The 20,953-nt window shown below is 39.2% G+C and overlaps 2 protein-coding genes across 3 annotated transcripts; both read left to right on the top strand.

The window, feature by feature from the left end:
* The first annotated feature begins 6 nt into the window (after positions 1–6).
* Positions 7–4,918, top strand: GAR1 (GAR1 ribonucleoprotein). Of its 2 annotated transcripts, none has more exons than XM_079307475.1 (7): positions 7–157; positions 1,401–1,594; positions 1,671–1,825; positions 2,799–2,858; positions 3,260–3,395; positions 4,123–4,230; positions 4,537–4,918. In XM_079307475.1, exons 2-7 carry the CDS (start codon positions 1,414–1,416, stop codon positions 4,548–4,550), a joined length of 654 nt encoding a protein of 217 aa, XP_079163601.1. In that variant the 5' UTR covers positions 7–157; positions 1,401–1,413; the 3' UTR covers positions 4,551–4,918. The 2 variants fall into 2 exon arrangements, with proteins under 2 accessions (XP_079163601.1, XP_079163602.1); XM_079307476.1 differs by lacking the exon at positions 7–157 and adding an exon at positions 188–471.
* A 4,784-nt stretch (positions 4,919–9,702) lies between these two features.
* On the top strand, positions 9,703–20,161 carry RRH (retinal pigment epithelium-derived rhodopsin homolog). The gene is made up of 7 exons (XM_079307352.1): positions 9,703–9,850; positions 13,134–13,324; positions 14,893–14,992; positions 15,682–15,835; positions 16,197–16,365; positions 18,404–18,582; positions 19,480–20,161. The coding sequence occupies exons 1-7, from the start codon at positions 9,745–9,747 to the stop codon at positions 19,607–19,609; spliced, it is 1,029 nt and encodes a 342-aa protein (XP_079163478.1). The 5' UTR covers positions 9,703–9,744; the 3' UTR covers positions 19,610–20,161.
* Positions 20,162–20,953: the final 792 nt, after the last annotated feature.

Raw genomic sequence — 20,953 nt, 5'->3', positions numbered from 1 at the left:
CCACAGAAGTGCGGGATGCGCGCTCCCGGCGCACGGCAATTTTGGGAAAGTTAAAGCTGTTTGCGACAGTGTCGGCCGGCAGCGCCCTTTCACTTACGGCAGGCAGCCCCGTTTGCGGCAGCGCGGGTGTTTCCGGGCGGGGAGCGCGCACGTGCAGGTATGGCCCGCGCGGGAGGGAACGGAGCCCCTGGCGCGTCCGTCTGTCCGTCTGTCCGTCTGTCCATCATCCCTCAGGGAATGGTCCCGGCAACCGGGATCCCCGCGCTCTGGTTGCAGGCCGCGTACCGGGGGCCTTGCGAGGCGCTGCGGGTGCGCTCCCAGCGCGGCTGAGCCCGAGCAGTGCGGATTCCTGAGGGAACTTCCTGAGGTTTAACGGGGCCGGGCAGAAGGGTCGGGGCCACCCCTGATACCAGGCCAGGCTGGGTATGAGCAGACCGAGAGCAGCTCTGCTGAGAAGGACTTGGGGTGCTGGTGGGTAAGAGGCTGGACATGATCCAGCCATGGGCACTCCCAGCCCAGAGAGCCAAACCTGTCCTGGGCTGCATCCAAAGCAGCAGGGACAGCAGGGAGAGGGAGGGGGTTCTGTCCCTCTGCTCTGCTCTGCTGAGACCCCACCTGCAGGGCTGCATCCATCTCTGGAGTTCCCAGCACAGGAAGGACATGGAGTTTTTGGAGCATATCCAGAGGAGGCCACGAAGGTGGTCAGAGGGCTGGAACACCTCTCCTCTCCTCCAGACGGAGAGTGGGGATTGTTCAGCCTGGAGAAGAGAAGGCTCAGGGATTTTACAGCAGCCTTCCAGTTCCTGAAGGAGGCTGCAGCAGAGCTCGAGAGGGACTTTTCACGTAGGGATAGAATAAAAGAAGATAGTTTAAACTGAAAGAGGGTAAGTTGAGATTGGATATTAGGAAGAAGTTCTTTACTGTGAACTGAGAGTGGTGAGGCACTGGAACAGGTTGCCCAGAGAAACTGTGGATGCCCCATCCCAGGGAGTGTTCAAGGCCAGGCTGGATAGTGCCCTGAACAACCTATGGAAAGTGTCCCTGCACACAGCAGAGGGGTTGGAAATAGGTGACCTTTAGGATCCCTTCCAACCCACACCATTATATGATGTTCTCACTTGGTGCCACTTTTGGGGCTGGGGGCTGTCATCAGCCCTTATACAGACAAGTGGGAAAAGTGCTGACTGCTGCTTGTCACTTTTTGCAGCTGGATGTTGCAGTGGATGACATCTTAGGTGTTAACTTGATTTTCCTAGGCCAGCATGCTTTCAGTGAGGTTTGTAAAGGACAAACCATTAAATGAACAAACCAGGCTGACAGGAGACTGTAATTTGTGCAGCAAATCGGATGTGACACATCTTTTGTATCTTAAACAACTGACTTTTTTGTTCACAATGTAGGAAACAGTAGAGAATGTCTTTTCGTGGCAGAGGAGGTGGTGGAGGAAGAGGAGGTGGCTTCAGCCGCGGAGGAGGTGGCGGTGACAGAGGTGGCTTTAACCGTGGTGGAGGACGAGGCGGCTTCGGACGGGGAGGTGGAAGAGGAGGCTTCAACAGAGGAGGATATGACCAGGGCCCTCCAGAAAGGGTAGTTTGTAAGTTACATGGAGAAACTTCATTTATTTAATTTAGATTGTCTGCTCCAGCTCTTCAGCTTGTTCTTTATTTCAGTGTTGGGAGAGTTCATGCATCCCTGTGAAGATGACATAGTTTGCAAATGTAAAACAGAAGAAAACAAGGTGCCTTATTTCAATGCCCCGGTGTACCTGGATAATAAGGAGCAGATTGGCAAAGTGGATGAAATATTTGGACAGCTGAGAGACTTTGTATCCTTCAAAAAATGTGACTTACAAGATTTGTTTTTTAAAATTGACTGGATATTAAATGGGATTTCTCTAGGATTTTAAAATAGTTCAGGGTTTGGCTACCAGTTATATATGAGTGTTGATGCAACTGTTGGTGTCAGCAGGTGCTTCATTCACATTAAGTGTCTGTCTTAGAACTTTTTTTGACATGACAGAGTACTTGAAGTCAGTCAGAGATTTTCTCTCTATACCAGTACTGATGATATCTTCTGTATACATGGTAGTTCAAGTTGTTGTTTTTCTGGCTGACTGACCAAATTTTCTGCTGTAAGTTACTAAGCCAGAACAAAGTTGGATCAAGGGCCTTGGGTTTTTTTTGTGCATTAGGGGACTGTGGTCACGCTCCAGGTCATTATTTAATTATAAACTGAGTTTATACTAAGATGTCCCGTTGCTCATTGCCCAATTTATTACTTAATCTGCTTCTTTTCTTCATTATTGCACATTTATTATGTAAATTTGTAATTTTATTTTTCACATAAATGTATTAATTGAAATGTATACAACTGATAATTGAAAGTTGTAAAAAAAAAAAAAAAAGGTAAAATTAATTACTTATTAAAAATAAAAATGGAATGTTCCAGGACATCTCTGGCAAAGCCAGCCTGACACAGAGACACTGGGTACATTCTGTTGTCACTGTCAGATGGACAGAATCCATGACAAAAGCAGGATAGCTGCAGGAGTAACTCTGTAACATGCCAGTTAAGACTCAGCCCGTGTTCGTTGGTTAAGCACCAGTTACTAGCTACATGCATTTTCCTCTCCCACTTAAAATGTGCAGGTTTAAACCACTTTTAATTTCAATTTTGATGAAATTTAGCTGCATTTCTAAAATATTAACTTAGAAAATGTCTGAATGTTCCTTCCATATACTGATCAAAATCAGTTTTTAAAGTTTTATTACTGCAGTACTCCTTAAAGAAACCAACAGTATTTTTCAGTGAAACTGTCTGAGAACATGAAAGCCTCTTCATTTAAAAAAATGCAAAAGGTAAGTCAATCTCAATAACAGAATTTTACTGAATGTCATCAGTTAGTTAAGTCTAATTTTTCAGCAAATAATAAAGCTTTATGAAGTTTTAAATAACTTCAAAAGGTGATTGTCCTTTGTAAACGTAAGAATTAAGTTCCTCATGCTTTTCAGTTTTGTGTTTGCCACATTATTCCTTCTCCTTGCCCCACGAGAAGAGATGTAACAAAATCTCAAATATCACCTATATTTTAGCAGCTTTTAAATTTTATTGTTCTTGTGTGCTTTCTCTATTTGGCTTTTAGCAGAAGACAGTTTGACATAAAGAGATAAGACCAAACTGTGGATATTTCTAAAGGGAGATAGTAATGTACTTTTTAGTCCTGGTGTTTTAACAGCCTAATGGAACTCTGTTCCTGCAGTTTTACATTGATCCAGCAAAGCTGCTGCCTCTTCAGAGGTTTTTGCCAAGGCCCCCTGGAGAAAAAGGCGCTCCCAGAGGAGGTGGTAGAGGAGGACGTGGTGGTGGACGTGGGGGAGGAAGAGGCGGTGGTAGAGGTAGGATCACAAGAATGAAAGCTGCAGAATGTGGGTTGCTTTGGTCACTTGTTCTGTAGAGTATCTGTGTTTTGTTTTTTAAAGCTGCTGGTGAATATCAACAGCTGTACTGCAAATAAAAATGTTTCTGTTTGACTTTATAGAAAAGGCAGTGATACCTTTCAAGTGGCGAGACTGACTAAATAACAGCTCCAGAGCATAGGGAGAAGAGAATGCTGGTTTATAACAAAGACAGAAAGATTTTTGAACATCACCTGTGATGTACTCTTCAATTAAAGCTGAAGTTTCTTTTTTCTTACATCACAGTATCGTACCTCTTTTCTATACCCTGCCCTTTTGCAGCTAGTCACAAGTGTTTCAAAGTGGCTTGGTTTGTTTAATGTTCTGTTGAGTTGTAATTACTAGATAATAATTACTAATACTTGTAATGAATTACTGGTTAATATATGTAATTCATTTTTTGCTCTTGTGAGAAAAGTTAATGTTAGGTATCTTTAGTATTTTGCACATAAAATCAGATATTAAGCAATAACTAAAATCCTCCAGATGGTCCCTAGAAGAAACAAGGTACTAGTAATTGACCTGGTAACTGTCTGGCAATTGACAGTTTATTTCTGTTTTTTTTGTTGTTATTCGTTTCGTTTTGGAACCTGCCAATGAAATAAATTGCTGTGCATAGCCAAGTATTTATATGCTCCTCAAAGGATAATTTCTTTCTTTTATTTAGGAGGATTTGGAGGAGGCAGAGGTGGAGGAAGAGGAGGAGGATTCAGAGGAGGTAGAGGTGGAGGAGGAGGATTCAGAGGAGGAAGAGGTGGTGGAGGAGGCTTTCGGGGTGAGTGTGTCATTTTTTACCTTTCAGTAATAACAGGTCCTGATTTCTAAAGCTTGTAAATATTAAACGGAATGTTGTGATTTTTAATGTCTTATAGATGTTTATAGTTCTTTGCAATATATTTCTGTGCATCCTGGTGGTTTAAACTGAAGCACAGTACTGTCTATTTATTGATGCATGTGTAAAACTGTGTTAGTTTTTCGCATTTATTATTATCAACTCATTCAATGCTATATGTATAGAATTTGCTTTAAACACGACTAAGATAAGAATTGTTTGATGTATTTTTCTTTTCTCTTAAAATAGGAAGAGGCCATTAACAATGGAGCCATGAATATCTCATTGTCTCATCGTGTCATCTGTAGAAGCAAAGAACCATGAAAAATTTTTGTAAAGGATTCTGAAAATCTTTTTATAAAGAGCTTGAATCTACAATTGACAATTATTTTTACACATAATTACTGTTGATGGACTCAGGAGGAAAGTGTAGCCCCTGGCAGACCTGAAGACTTCTCAGAATATGTGTAAACGTTTGCTATTCTTAAACTGCTTGTTTCTAGCAAGCACTGCAGTCAATGCTTAACTCCGTGTTGGAGTTTGGAGTAAACAATGAGTTGAAGTGGATTTTCAAAAGACCCTACAGGTTCACTCCATGCACATACTTCAGTGTGAACATGTGCATGACTGATCCCTGGTTCTCATCCTCCTTTTGTAGTGAATCTTCTGGGCTGCTCTCACATACCATTTAAGCAACCTTTGTGAAACTTTTTTTTATAAATTAAATTTCAAACTTTTGTGTTGATAATTTTTAAATGCGTAATAATGTCTAAAGAGAGGAAATAGCAAAGTATATTTTGTGAATTTTTCTTCATAAATATTAGTGAAAGCCAAAGGCGTTAAGACATAGTCTTCTTAGAAGCTCCTGTGTGGTGAACAAGGCAAGGTTAATACTACAATGACTACAGTCATCAAATGGTATCTAATTACACTGATATTAAAATGCTAAGTGTTTTTAGTTGTCCCTGCATCCCCTCTTAGCCTGTTTCTCTTGAGATTTTGATGTCCTGGTACTGCACCTTTGTGGTGCTCTGGGATTGTGTAGAGCTGAGATTGAATAGCCCATCATAGGGCTCCTCTGCATACAATGCTTTCAGGTGTGTTGCTTACCAAGGCATGACAAACTCTGCACCAGTCTTGGGTCTCTTTAAATGGATGTATAATGAGGATTGTTGGAAAAATAGTGCGATTGTGTCTTCTAAGGATGGAGGGTACCTCTCTGCTCTGGAACTTTGGAAATAAAATAGGTGAAAATAGAACTTCCCTGGATTTCTTTCAGCTGGAGCCAGGAGTCTGTGCACAGAACTCTCCCACCAATCACTTTTAAAATGGGGCATATATGTGCAAGTATTTTGAACATCTTGTTCAGTGTGAAAAAAGTTCCTTTCAGAATTGATTGCACTGTTATGCTTTTTAACTGATGAATGCAGTAACAGGCAGTTTAATTATGTTAGCCTTATGCTTAACAAAGGTAATTTTTCAGTACCAGAATTTGACAGTTACTGCATGTTTTAACAAATGTGACCATTACTTGTAATAACATTGAACGAAACTCGAAAGACTGGAAAAACAAACAGTAAAGAATTTGTTTACATGTGAATAGATGCTGCAGAGGAAAATAGCCTAGAATGTTCTTCAGCTTTAAAAACAAAAACACAGAACATTGAATTTCTGCTAGGCTGCTTTTGTGAGAAGAAGCTGAGTCTTCTCTTAACCCCAGGGAATTCAGCAAATGAGGAATTCCGGGTTTTTTTCCTGATATTGCTACAGGCCTAGCTTTAGCGAGGTCAGTTAAATCCAGAACTGTGAGAATGATTTTGTTGCTGTTTTGCTAGGCCTAAATGTCTCAGGGCATTGACTTGAGGGTTTGTAAAATGGCCTTTTCAGTAAATTCTTTGCAAGTAATTGCACATTGCTGCTGAATAACACAAACCAAGTGCAGCTGCAATGTCAATACTTCTGTCATATGGACAGCTGGCTTGGATCTTCTTTCCTTATTGTTCTGACTTTGGAAGGCTACCATAACACTCCTCACACCCAAATTCATGCTGGCCTTTGCTGTACTTTAGGGACATGCTTTTTGCCGAGGTGTCAGAAGGCTGGTGCTGTGACCTGTGCAGTGCAGGGTGTGACAGGCTGTGTTTGCCTGCAGGCAGTGGCAGCCCAGGAGCAGACTGTGCGCCAAGTCTCTCAGCAGATGGAGCAGTGAGTCAGCCTAAGGCGCTGCCAGGGCAAGGAAAAGGCTTTGTCCTCTGTGCAGAGCGGCTAAACAGCAACACCCATCACAGCTCTGGAGGAGAGATTGGCCCCTTGGTTATAGGGAAGGGATTGCAGTCCCAGTGGAGGAATGCACGTGTAGCATTATGTCACAGACAGTGCTGGATGGACTTTATGCAATTATCCAGAGAAAATTTATAATCTTAGATCTCCATGAAGGTTGTTCTTAGGGTGGAAGAGCATATGAGGATACTGGATGTGTTTGCCATATGCCTTTTCGTTCTCCATTCTGGGGAAGCTTAAATTGTAACCTATTGAAAATGGCTTTAGCGCCCCTGCATTCCTTGCAGAGTTGTTTATTTTCAGTGTGTTTTCTGCAGATGCTGGGATAGGATGGCTTAATGTAGTTCATAGATTTGCTGTGTTACTTAGAAAAATTTGATGAAGTGCAGAAAATATTCGGGATATTTTAATGTAAGTCTGCAACACTGGCAGTTGTACAACAGGAAGGTTTTTCTCTGGCACTGGCTTGTACATGTGGATGTTTGCCTGAAGTAATGCTGGACTGCCCTATATATACCAATGCAAAGTAATTTGCAGTTGTGTAAAGCATTGTCATGGCAAGAAATAATATTGTTTATTTAAAAAAACCAAAAACCGCAGCTGTCGTGTGATGTATGGCAAGTAAAAACCATAGTTGGGTCATGCATTTTTCAGGGCTGTCAGCTGAAAATCTCTAGAGCAAAACTTTTCTAACCAGCAGTTTAAGTTTAGTAAAAGACTCCGTGAATGAGGAGAAAGAGGTAAGTTATTAATTTGTTTTCCTTGGGATTTGAGCAATTTGTATCCGTTTGGGAAAAGATTAAAGGGACGTTTTTCCTTAGAGAGCCCTCCTGTGGTGGAGGGCGTAGCAAACGTGGGAGGGGTTGGGTTTGGGATGGGTTTGTAGCAGGAGATAGGAAGAAGTTTGGGGTTTTTTTTTGGTTTCCAATTTATTTGTTTTAAATGCAAAAGATACGTTTCTCACATCATTCATGCCTTCATACATATTTTACACATAACTGAAAGCTTGCTAAACCTCACATTGCATTGCCTCACATATATGTAAAGATACGTGCAAACTGAATAATGGATTTAAATATAAGTTACATTTTGTTATTGGTCTGGGACAAAGGGGAAGGAAAAGCATCACTTGACTTTATAAAGTGCCCCTCTGATGCCTGTAATGCTGTTTTATTGAAAGATAAAAACAGGCTGAGGTTTTGGATTTTATATTCTTATACCAGTATTAATAAGCAATGTGGTAAGACATTTTATCTGGCTTAGAAGCTGTGAATGATTTTAATACTTTAATATTTAATTTCTTGTTTTATCTTTTTGGCTTAATTTTATGACCTACAGTATTGCAGAAAAAATACTTTTGATGATGTCTGCCTTTAGTTTTGACTTTTCTCTGTCAATTCTAGTTGCTGTAAAATTAGTAAAATTTGGGAAGAGACAGAAACACTTGGTATGTAGGAGGGACTGCATTTATTCGAAAGTTGTATTTAAATGAACGAGTATAAAATTTCTTTTGTTACTTGCTACTGTATGTCTGGAATCCTATCTGAGTAAAAATAGTAATGATTTGCTTTTCTGAGACATTCAGCATTGCAAGCTCTGAATTCTGTGGAAGCTGCAAGATCTGAGGTGCTTTTGAAAATCTTGTGAATGTGTCAGAAGAAGAAAGCAAAGATTTCAAATTATCACCATGCCTTTATTTTTCAGGGCAGGACAGTGTTGCATGAGGAAAGTGGCTTCATTGCCAAACAGATCATCTTTCAGAACCCTCCCACCCTGTTCCTGCCTACTCCTCTTCTGACAGGAAAAATGCTGTAATAATACAAACACCCAGAGAGCTGTGAGTGTAGATGTGGGGCATTAAAGAAAACATTTGCTCGTACGATTGTTATGTGAGAACATGTGTAGTAACAATGACTAAATGCTCTGACTGCACAAGTGTATATAAAAATGTTCTTGCCTTTTTATTCAAAAGAAAGATGCTGGGTGTTTGTTTTGGAGAACTGAGGAGTGGGAGGGAATGCTCTATGAGTATTTCACAGGTTAGAGAAGAGAGATCTCTTCAGGTATACTTTCTATGTGATGACTGTATTCCTGTGTCACTGCACCCTTATTGCTGCTCAATAAGGCACAGCCTTGTCCTGGGACCTGCTTGTCCTACCTGTGAGCCACGTGCAACAGACGAACCACTGATGCTCATCTTTGTCACTTTTACACCCAGTATAAATACTGACTGAAGGCAAAAACTGTATTAAGCAGGACTGAGGGGGAGCAGCTGCTTTCTGATAAGGTGCATAAATCCTTTGGGCAAGGACTTATTGTGGCCATTTGTTTTGCAGGGTTTTTAAAAATTCTTTGCTTTGGTGTACTGGTACCTCTTCATTGAAGGGAAGAAAACAGGAGATTTTGCTGCTCAGATCTTTGAAAAATGCCCAGTAAGATGCTTTGGAAAATTTGCTAAAAGTATGATTACATGTGCTGTGTTAGGAGAGGGAGGCATATTCAACAACCATTTTCTATAGACCAGGCTATTTTAGAAATGTAGCAACTCAGTTTTCTGAAAGTCATGCTTCACTTAGGAAAATACTGGAATGTGTTTTTCTTGTGTCTTTGTCAGAGAGTTTAAATCAAACAAAGAAACTTGAAGAAGTAAGTCTTTAAAGATTTGAAGGTATGGGCTTTAGAGTAAATTTATCCTGTTTTTAGGAGACTGACATTTGTCTCGTCATGTTGTACTGCAGGTTTTTGTGCATTGCGTGATGATGGGAATTAGTTCCAAGACAGGGTGATGATTGATTGAACTGAGTTAACTTTTGTTGAGGTTTCCAAAGCATTGCACAAGAGGTTTGAGGGGAAAAAGTTTGGGGGCATGTGACAGTTAATCTCATTAGCAGTAAGAATGAAGTTTAAGCACACTGTTCAAAATTTGCTCAGTTCTGTGCTGCTCTTTGTTTTAATTAACAATCTCCTGCATAGATTGGGAGTGTAAACTTCTTTCCACTTTAGTCCAATTAAATCATGCTTGGAAGCTGTCAGTGGTGGGGGGAACTCCTCCCTACCCCCTTTCTTTTAACTGTTCAGTGAGTCTGTTGAATAATGAAAGAATTTGCCTGACAGGGTTTTGTAGTGTTTCGTCTTTTTGATGAATTATTGCACAGGATAGACAGTCTTTTGTCGAAAATGCATTGGAATGACTCATCCAATTCCTCAGAAAGTGACAATGAAGCTCATTCAGCCTTCACACAGACTGAGCACAACATAGTTGCAGCTTACTTAATAACAGCAGGTATGGGCCTTGGCAAATTGTTGCGTAACTTTTTAAAATAACTTGTAGATCTGAATGCTCATTTTGTACGGTAACAGTGGTGGTATTTCATTTTGTGTTAGCTGTCTGATGGCTTTTCTCCGTGTTTACTGAGAAGTTAGCAATCAGCTGCCTGACTGAAATGTGCAGAAACATCTGAAGTGTGCAAAACCTAAGTTTTCTGCTCTATATTTGAAGGCAGCATTGTGTCTCAAAAAATACATTTTGTTGATATGTAATTATAGAAGAGAGTGAGAATTAGTTTCTGCCAGCTTGCAAAAGAGATAAAAATAGGGCATAGCTGTCACATCTTGCATTTTTCTGTGATGTGCTCGAAGCTATCTTGAGATTCCTCCTGGGCCACATGTTTGTAGTAATATATGTGTAGTCTGAGCATGTGAGCAGTGTCTGTTAGGGGGATGTAAGGGGAAGGGTTGGAATGTGACTTAGAGGGAGGGAGCTGGTCATTAATCAGAGAAGAGCAGATTCCAGTTGCAGCTGTATTTTTTACCAATGACACGTGCTAGAAAAGCACGCTGTGGGGCTTCACATCATGTTTGTTCCCTGTGACTGCAGTGGTCTTTGGCTAAATTTGAATGATTATTGAATTATTTAATTCTCTCCTTAAAAACTTTCCCCTTGTATAACCACAACTTCTCCAGTGGTTCCTTTCTGAATCATTGAGTGCCATAGTAATGAAATATCCACCTAACCAAAACTGAAACCTACTGTGTTTAAAAACAGACCTTCTATACCTTTACTATGGAAAATCAAATCAGTTTAGTCTTTATTCATCGACTGTGCCACAAATTTTTCCATGTTGTAGTTAGATTTTAAAGTACTTTAAAATATTAATGCATTTTACATTTATATGAAATAGTATCACTGAAGGTTGTAGTTTATTTAGCAAATATGTCTGAAGTGGTGAGTATCAAATTGCTGTTCTGCCAAAGTGGGTATTTTTGGATGCAAAGACAATAATTTTTTTAAGGTCCGGAGAAATTATTAGAACAACTACACAGAGCAGTAGGCTTCTTAAGAAGCTGTAGAAATAAATAACAGTAAAGTATTGAAGGCCTAGATATAATTCTTATATTTTTATTAAAATTGATTATGTAGTATGTAACAAGGTGATATTTTTAGATAGTTTTGACCAGCTGGTGTTTGGGATCAAAGTTATCATTGGTGATCATAGGGCAACAACTGAATTGCCAGAAAAAAACTGGTTCTTCTTTCTTAATCTTGCATAGAAATTAAGTGTCTTAGGAAAAAAAAAAAAAAGTTGGATTACTTTGCTGTTTTAGGTTTTTTTTTTTCCATTTTTTATTTCTATTTATAGTTGGGGGAGTCTAATAAATCTTTACTTTCTTAATGAGAAATATTTTTGACAATGAAGTCCATAAAATATTTGAAAGTATGATTGATTGCTTTGCAAAAGCCTTACCACAGCAAATTTCACATCTGGAACATTTAAGCCTAGTTAATAAGCAGAAGTATAAGAATAAGAATGAAGTCTGGGTACAGTGTTCATCATTATGCCACTCTTTGAAAGATTTAAGTGTTTCTCTCTTGTTTTCTGAGGAGGAAGTACTTGTTAAGCATTACACTGCTCAGTATATTCATTTTCATAATGACAATGGGGATCCTCAGGCTGCATCAAGCTATGCTGCCTCATGATGTCTTTCTGTTTATAGTGGAGTAATGCTCTGGTAGAATTTTAAAATGGCGGCTGGAAAGGTAAATTCCATGGTATACATGTACCTGATTTTTTTTACTTTGATGCTACTACCCAACATTAGCATGTCCCACCCTAATCTATGTTCCTAAGCAACATATCTACACGTTCCAAGGGGTGGCAAATCAACCATTTTCTTGGGCAGCTTGATAACCCTTTTAGTGAAGAAATTTTTCCTAATATCCAAAAGTACTTTTCCCTGGTGCAATTTGAGGCCATTTCCTCTCACCTTATTGCTTGTTCCTTGGGAAAAGAGGCTGACCCCTACCTGACTACATCCTCCTTTCAGGTGGTTATAAAGTCATCTTAATCCTCCTTTTCTCCAGGCTGAACAGCCCCAGCTCTCTCAGCTCCTTCTCATAAGGTTTGTGCTCCAGCACTTTGACCAGCTTCAATGCTCTTTTAATGGGCACTGCTTAACTGCTGCCTAGAGAAACTTCATCCAGTTGACCTGTTCCTCAGAAACAGAGAAGGGATAATTTTTTGCATCCACATGTTTTTTCTCACTTTGTCAAGATGAAATCCATCTTCCATCTTATATTTTGTTCCTCAAAATGTCCTTTTTTTTTGCTCCATTATTAGTTTATTTTAGTGATAATAGCATTTTTAGTGAATATAGGTTCCCCTTTCTCTTCCCTGCTTTTTGTTGCCTCCCCTCCTCCCCCCTCCCTTACTTTGAAGCCTGGACTCTGAATTATTAAATATAAGTGTGTCTAGGAGGATCTTTTCTTCACCCTGAGAATTTGAGTTTACAGTCCTGTTGTATGTCTGATTTCATTATTCATAGCTGTAATATCTGTTAAAACATGCCTCATAAGAAGCCTGTATTATTAAGTTTGTAATTCTCCTTTGCTCCCTTTCTCCCAAGAGATGACGTGCTATGTCAGCAGGAGAGCTGACAGAACTGGCACTGTTTTTTTTTTTTTTACTGTGGTGTTCATTTCAGATCAGACCCTCAGCTCCTTGTTTATTTAAATTTTAGGAGTGCATAGGATCAGTGTCATTCCTGAAATGCGTATGAATATGATAGATGATGGTTTCAGTGTGGCCAAAAGATGCTGGACCTCCAACAGGAGACTTGCACCTGAGAACAGACATCCTTTGTGGTGTTAACAGAGAGATAGGTGAGGGTTAATTATAATTTTGCCTCATTTGATTTTAAAATTACTGAATCTCAGAGGCTGGCAGGGATCTCCTGCTAGATCAGGTATGTAAGTACAGCACTGTACTTGGTGACCAGTGTTCTAAGTGTAATCCTAGATGCATTTGAATTTCTGCTATGCTTGTCGTCATTGCATTGAAAGTCTTAGATATTGCAAATGCTCCACTGTTGGCACTTACTGAATCCAAGTGAAGGTTGCCTAATTGTAAAGCTTTTTTCTCCTTTTCAGGTGTCTATCCTCTTTGCAAAATTACACTTGACTGAAATCTTTTTTTGGGACTTACATATTACAATACAAATTACAGTTCTGTGTGTTTACTTCTGGCTGGTGTACCTTTTGTTAAGTTTTCCTTTTTCTGTTTTTACAGGAGTGATAAGCATTTTCAGTAACATTGTTGTGTTAGGCATCTTTGTGAAGTACAAAGAGCTTCGGACAGCAACCAATGCAATTATTATCAACTTGGCTTTTACTGATATTGGTGTTAGTGGCATTGGTTACCCCATGTCTGCTGCCTCAGACCTGCATGGAAGTTGGAAATTTGGATATACCGGATGCCAGGTATTGAAATTTAGTTAGAGAGAAAGTTTTCAGCACTTAAAAGCAAACTGAGAAATAAGTCATGGCTCTACTTAATGATCATTTAAGAGATAACAGAGATGCAGAATTTGACTCTGGACCTGAAGCTGATGTTCTGTGATGGCAGCAATTTCTGGAGACAGTATATTGTGTGAATTTCACTTTAACCTTATATTTACAATCTGAAAACATTAAAGTGTAACCTTACATTTATCAACTAGATATTTTTAAATAGCTTTAGGAAGGCTTACAAAATCAAATCCTGAAATGAAGATGGTTGTAGTAGCACAGGCAAATTTGATGATTTTGCTGATAGCTAAAAAACTTTAATTGTGGCTACTGTTTTGATGGTGAGCTTGACAGGTCTTGGTGAATTCTGCTTGGCAAATGCATGTTGGTTTTGGATGGGACTAATAGGATATACAAAGTGAAGGTCTCTAAGGCTTTTGATCTTTATTAAAGATTTAGCCTACTTTTAAGAGCTGTCTATTTATCAGAATAGACTGACTGAAAAATGAATGTTTCCATAGCAGAGAGAAGGCAGCCTTTACTCACTGTGTATTGTGATTCTAATTTACATTATTGATAGACTGTTGGAATTAAGTGCCCAGGAATATGAGTGGTAATGTGAAGGCACATACTGAAAATGTGTCATAGGACAAACATTTTGGACACTTACATAATGGATGTTTATCACTATCTGACATCACTTGCCTTGTAGACAGTACCTTCAAGCTCAAAATTCAGTAACTGTTGGGCAGGAAGCACCACTTTTAACACCTCTGGATCTGGATTACTTGTGGTGTGTTCAGGTTAATGAGATATCTCACTGATTTGAGAGTTAAGACCACTTGAAGCACAACTCATGTCAACCTAAACCAAATGAATCCTGTGATCTGAGATGGCTGGATGCCATGTGGTTCTGTTATAGCTGCTGGTGCCATGTGCTCTGGCTCAGGGCTCTGCATTACTGGGGTGCCAGTGGTAACACAGCCCTCCCATCATCCTTCCTGGTCAGGCTTCCCATGGGATGAGGGCACAGATACATTTGGAACATGCTGGGATTGCAGCATGTGTCATTGTGCAAAAGATTTGACACACATAAAAATGGAGCCTGAGAGGGTAAATCAGTGGGCCATATCTGTGAAATCGTCACAACAGATGAAAGAGTGGTAATTCAGAACCTCACATTTGCTAAAGCTGTAATGTAACTCTTTCTTATGGGCCAAATGCTCCTCAGGTTTCCTTAACATATATTGAAAACATGAAATGAATCCCTCCAAATTCTGAATCTCAAAATTTACTTATTGAAGGATAATGTTTCTTTTATTTTGAGACTGATGTCTTTAGGATTTCTAATGTGCATACAAGCACATGCTTTTGAAATGTTTACTTTTTAATAACTCACCCTCAATTTGCCTGCATTAAGACTTTCAAGACCTTGCTTATGGAAGAAAACTGACCGAATTGTGTTGATCCAGTACACAGATTTGTGCTTTTATCTTTGAAAGATTTCTCAGAAATTTTTTTCTTGCTTGTTTTAATTTCAGATCTATGCTGCCTTAAATATCTTTTTTGGGATGGCAAGTATTGGTTTGCTGACTGTTGTTGCTGTTGATCGTTACCTGACCATCTGCAGGCCTGATATAGGTACTAACTTAGGGTCAAAACTCAGTCACTGCGGGGAGGAATAAAATTCTGATTTGATTGTATTTTTTTCTCATTAATAACTCCATACTTACAGTGCTGGGCAGAACTTATAGTACCTGGTTAAGTTACCTAGTTGGCATATTGCTCATTGAAGTGAAAAATTCATAATTAGGCTTACTCTGTTTATAAATTGTGGTTTTGTGGTCATTTTCAGTCTTCAGAGGGTCACATCCATACAAAAAGGAGCACACAAAAAGCCTCTAGCTATGTGAGGTTTTGACCTCTGTCAAGCAGGTGTGTGTGCACCTCTGTTGTGTTAGCACCACCCTGTGTGTTTTTCTCTCCTCTGCTACAGCTGTGTTGTAACAGTTAATTCCTCCCCTGCAATCTTCCAAGGATGTACTTGAATGCAGTGTTGTGTAATAAGCTTTTGGCGTGGGGTTGGGATCAGGTACTGCCTGTAGGCTGAGCTGGAATGGATGATGGTTCAAGTGGCTTTAAAGGCTGCAAGGGCTGAGATGTCAGCCAGCAGAATGAAACAGGTGTGCTGCAGTGTTTGGGACTGCGAGCCTTGGAAAGGTCTTTATTAACCAGTAATGTGCTTGCTGGAAGCCACTTGTCACTCCAGCTGGATGCTGGAAAGCAGCAGCAGACGAGAAGTGTTTGTGACTGTCTGTGCTTGGCTGCAGGAAGAAGAATGACCAGCCGTAGCTATGCCACTCTCATCCTTGCTGCTTGGATAAATGCTGTCTTCTGGTCTTCCATGCCTACTGTAGGCTGGGCCAGCTACGCTCCGGATCCCACCGGAGCAACGTGCACAGTAAATTGGAGGAAAAATGACGCGTAAGGTTCCCCCTTCTGCTTTCTTTTAACTTTGCTGGCTCACTGAAATCTAGGAATGTTTAATTCACCACCGTAGGAGCATAACTTCTTTCTGAAGTGTGAAGCAAAGTTTTTAACAATAATTTAAAACGATGGAAATAACATAAAGCAGGTCTAGGAAAAAACCCATAGGAGTTGAGATATGCTTCAAAACTTCAATATTTGTAATTTCTAATAAAAATAATTAGCTAAAGAAAATTTTCCTTATTCTTTTAGAGCTTGTTACAAAATGTCATAATCAAATCAAAATACCAAATTCTTTGGTAACTTTTCCTGGATGGCTATTTGTAAGTTACTCTGTTTTGTTTTTCTGTCTTATCAGGTCCTTTATTTCCTACACAATGAGTGTAATTGCTGTTAATTTTGTTGTGCCCTTAACAGTCATGTTTTACTGTTATTACAATGTTTCCCGGACAATGAAACAATATGCCAGCAGTAACTGCCTGGAGAGCATTAACATAGATTGGTCTGACCAAGTAGATGTGACAAAGGTAAATGAATGCACGTTTTGTTTTAAGCATGTTCTTTGTGTTAAAGCCTATTGGCAAAGGAATGGTGCAGCCTTTTAAACATTTCAGTTTCCTACATTCCCATTTTCTTTCTTACTAAATATTAGCCGATACTGAGCCTTGGTGGAAACTTATCTTGACTTATCACACTAGATTCTTTATTTTTGGTCTAATACCCTTTCCAGATGAATAGCTGCTTTGAAGGCTGGGAATACTGTACATGTTCCTTTCCTTTCTCCTCTGTCATTACCTAGAAATGTACCTCTGAGGTGCCCTAGGAGAACTTCTACTCTGTGTCTGCAGAGTCCCAAGGCTTCCTGCTTGTTTCACAGATGTGTCTGGTCTGGAATGGATTGATCAACTCTCATTTGAACTCCCGGCCTAGGAATGAGAGTTCATTTCCAGATCCTAAGCTGTGTAATTCCAGTCCCTTGTTCTTTTCAGTCTGTTGAGCTTATCTCTTATGTAAGCAGTAGCAAATGTTAAGTTATGGCATGAAATGATATATCTTGCCTGAGAGGTTGACATTCTTTTAATGTATAAAAGTCCTTGAGAAATCTTGAAGTTTATCAGCTCCTTTGATTTTCTGTAAAGATGTGATTTGTGGTTGGGCATGGTGAAAAAGTGAGAGAGAATTGGACAGAAGAGTATGTACCTATGTTTTTGAATTACTTATCAGTGCAAACAGCATTCCTTGGAAAACTCTCACTGCTAAGTTCTGAAGAATAGTATTTTTACCTAAAAAAAGTAATTAGAGTGTTTTACTTTCACAAAGAACTTTCAGAATACTTGAAACTGAGGAGTCCGTTAAAAATTTAGACTCATGTTTGTGGAGAAAATGCATTTTTTCTATTTTGCAGTTGAAGACACTAAGTTATAACAAAAAAAAAAAAGAGGAAAAAAATCAATACTTTGGAGTTAAGCAACATCCTTCTTTAGATCTGGACTGCTATCTGCTTTTTGCAAATTATCATCCTCTAAGCTTTCTATGCACCAACTTCTAAATGAAAGGGTTCTTTCTTACATTTTGGTATTGTGTTTGGTATTTAAATAAGGATCTTCTGTGAGAGTCATGGCTTGTGTATTGATTGTGCTCTAAAGCAGCTCATACAAGATAGCTGTTTATTTTTTGTTTCTCATTTTGTTGATCCCTGGAAGAGTAACTAAAGGTGTAGGTGAGCAGCACTAGGGAATCCTGTGTGTATGCAGCCCTGCAGTTTTGGTTGGTTTTCTAATGGTTTGTTTTGTCCTCTTGATTCATTTGAGATGTCTGTTCCAGTTTCCACTACTGATTCATGTCCCTGACAAAAGCCAGAAAAGTCTGTCTCAGTTGATAACCTCTCCTACCTTCCACTATCCCCAGTTTGTCACTGTCTGGGTCTGGCTGTGGCGTGGCATGTCCTCGGGTGTGAGCCCCAACCTGGCAGGTTGTTCTCTCTGCAGGAAAGCAGAGAAAACATGACAGCTGAGATACCTCCTCTGTATCATACTTGAACATTTCTATAATGCTTCATTAAACAGAGAGGGCACTTCTATAACTATATGTCCTAGAACACTTACCATCTTTTATTTAATGGTACCATAATTAAGCCTTATGAAACACTTTTAATAACGGCCTAATTAAATATTTGGCTTAAATTTTAGTCTCTGTTCATCTTTATTGTTTGTAATAACATTGCAGAGTGACTTGTTATGGAGGTCATAATTCATGTGTGAAGTCCTCTCTGGTCATTTAAACTTCTGATGGGCAGATTTAACAAAATGAGTACTGCTATTTTGAAGGAATATTAAGTGCAATGAAATGACACCATGCTAAACAGATGGCAGTGAGGTGTGCTGTTAAATCCCCAAAGTGAGATCTCAGTATAAACTGTCAGAACGTGTCAGGTGTGCTTGTTTATTTATTATTTCATTCAGCTCTGTTTTCAGCTAGGTGCATATGATTTTGTTAGGAGATTTTGCTGTGAGGTCTTCATTCTTGAGATAATACTGTTATGTATCTGTTCCTCTCATTTTCCAGATGTCTGTTGTGATGATTATAATGTTCTTGGTGGCATGGTCTCCATATTCTATTGTGTGTTTGTGGTCTTCCTTTGGAGACCCAAAGAAAATTTCTCCTGCAATGGCAATCATAGCTCCTCTCTTCGCAAAATCTTCCACATTCTATAATCCCTGCATTTATGTCATTGCAAACAAAAAGTAAGTGTTCTGGAATTACTACCAGTCTATTTAATGATTTTAGCATATCATCTGAGTATAGAAGGATCCTCTGGAAAATACGGCAAGATGGTTAGTGAAGAGCAAAGCATACACCACTGTTAATTTACTGTAGATGACCTTTTGGACAGGAAAGCCTAAAATAAATTGTTGTGATCATCATCAGAACATCCTGAATTGATAGATATTTTTGAGAACATATTAACATAGCTTTTGAAAGTCCCATTTGTTTGATCAAGGGGATTCAGTATGGAATTTGGGTTGCATCAGTTGTAGACTGGTTATAATAACTGTGGCCAAAGTGTGTGTGTCTTAGTGACACGTAACTTGTGCAGATTTTCTTGTTTGATTTGGGATGTATCATATTCTGACGGATTAGGATGGATTGACCCTTTTCATTACAGTAAATAGGTTAAGCCTGTTCTGATTTGAGCAAGCATAACAAATGCTCTAATCAAGCCAGTGCCTCTGACTGAGGACTGTTTTGCAAGTAGGCATTCTTCCTGTCTCTGCTACCGACCTTCAAGCAGAGCCTGTTATCCCTGCCTAGGTGAACATACCTGATCCTGCCAAGTCAATGGAAAAACAGCTGTGTTTTTTCCCATTCTGTAAGTTCATCTTTGCTGTGGCTGTACACTCTTCTGGAATAAATAAAAACTGCTGTGATCCCTGTTTAAGAATGAAATTAGCTTTACACTTTTGTACCTAGAAGTGAAAAAGACCCAGGTCCTTTTGAATTCCAAATACATGTTTCTTTATTAAGTACATTCTACTAAAATGGAAAACTATTGTACTAGTTAAGACCATTTTACCAAATTTTCCCCTTCTGTTGGTTCTCCAGCTGATGCTCTTTGTGTTTCCCTTTCTTGCCCTTCGCAGGTTTCGGAGGGCAATCCTGGCAATGGTGCGGTGTCAGACCAGACAAGAGATAACCATAAACAACGCTTTGCCCATGAGTGTGTCTCAAAGTGCACTGACATCACACAACTCCAGTCGTTTGCCTGCCTAAGTTACATGGAAAGGAGTGAAATCGGGGTTCAAGTCAATTAATCTTTTGGACAATTTATTTTTTAATTATAATCTTTCCCAGATAGCTGGTTTGTGTTAGTCACATTAATCTTTTTAGTGATGTTAAGGAGAAAAATCCTACCAAGACTTCAGTTTTTGAGAGTGAGGTTTATTGGTTCAATATGTCTGTCTCAAACAAAAAACGGTAGCTAGGTGGCCACTGTGACTCTTACAGATTTAGGCAGGGTGACAGAGGGGTGAGGAAAGACAGAACTGCAGAGTTGTTAGGTTCAGTAACCCCAGATTTTTTATATGTCTTAATTCCTTTAATGAAGTATTTTCCACCAACTTCCCTTGAATGTTTTCCACACTTCAAATGTTCTGGTTACTCCCTATGGCTGCATATGTGCATACCAAGTGTCCACATTGATATGCTCTGCAAAGTTCTGTTTCTGTGAATATGTTAGGGTGTCAAAATATCTTCACTGACCCCATAGAATCTTTTATTAAGTTTTAGGATGTTGAAGGAATTTCAGCATATTTAAAGTACTTTTGAAAATTTGACTGGCAGAACCAAGTTTTGTTTTGTAAATAGTATGTTTCTAGTGCTTGTGACTGCACAGCAAATCCTGAAAATGTGACTAAATGTACCCTAAAGCTTCACACTTGGGAGGCATATAAAACCGAGTAAATATTTATGGTAATTTCTCATCACTTCTAGGTCAATCTTATATTTATACAGCTCTGATGTTTAATTTTCAAGAGATATCTTTGTCAGTATGAGCAATGAATTTATTCAGGGTGAAAAAGATGACCGTATAGATTCAGATTCAGCTATTATGTGTGTGTGCACATATGCAGTTTGGCTTTGCAGTGTAAAATTTATTTAAAGTATATATGTATTTTTGGCAAAACCCTGTTTTTATGGGATTTTTTTAAAGCTCTGGAATCTAGGCTTCCTATTAATTTGCAGTTTTCAATATTAAAGAAAATGCTGTGCAATATCCTCATGGTGTACTAGATTTCCTTCAGGAACCTTGGAACACATTATAGGCAGTATAATATATGCATTGCCTCTTAGGAGAAGAAAAGAGGTATTTTATTGCACACTAACTTTACAATCTACGTATTAAAACAACCTTGGAACATAGTTGGATGTGATTGGAAGCAGAGTATGTTCTGACAGAGTAAAGAACAAGCTGGTTTAACTGATGCCATTCAGGATACATTTGAAGGTTAAGCAACTCCAGATCTCGGCTAATCTGCTGTAATCTGCTGTTACTAAATGGATGGCTACATGCACGTTTGTAGCACACTGCACAAGAGTGCCTAGGAATAAAGCTTT

Source organism: Erithacus rubecula (assembly GCF_903797595.1).
Source record: "Erithacus rubecula genome assembly, chromosome: 5".
Lineage (NCBI taxonomy): Eukaryota > Metazoa > Chordata > Aves > Passeriformes > Muscicapidae > Erithacus > Erithacus rubecula.
This window is presented reverse-complemented; position numbering and strand designations above follow the sequence as displayed.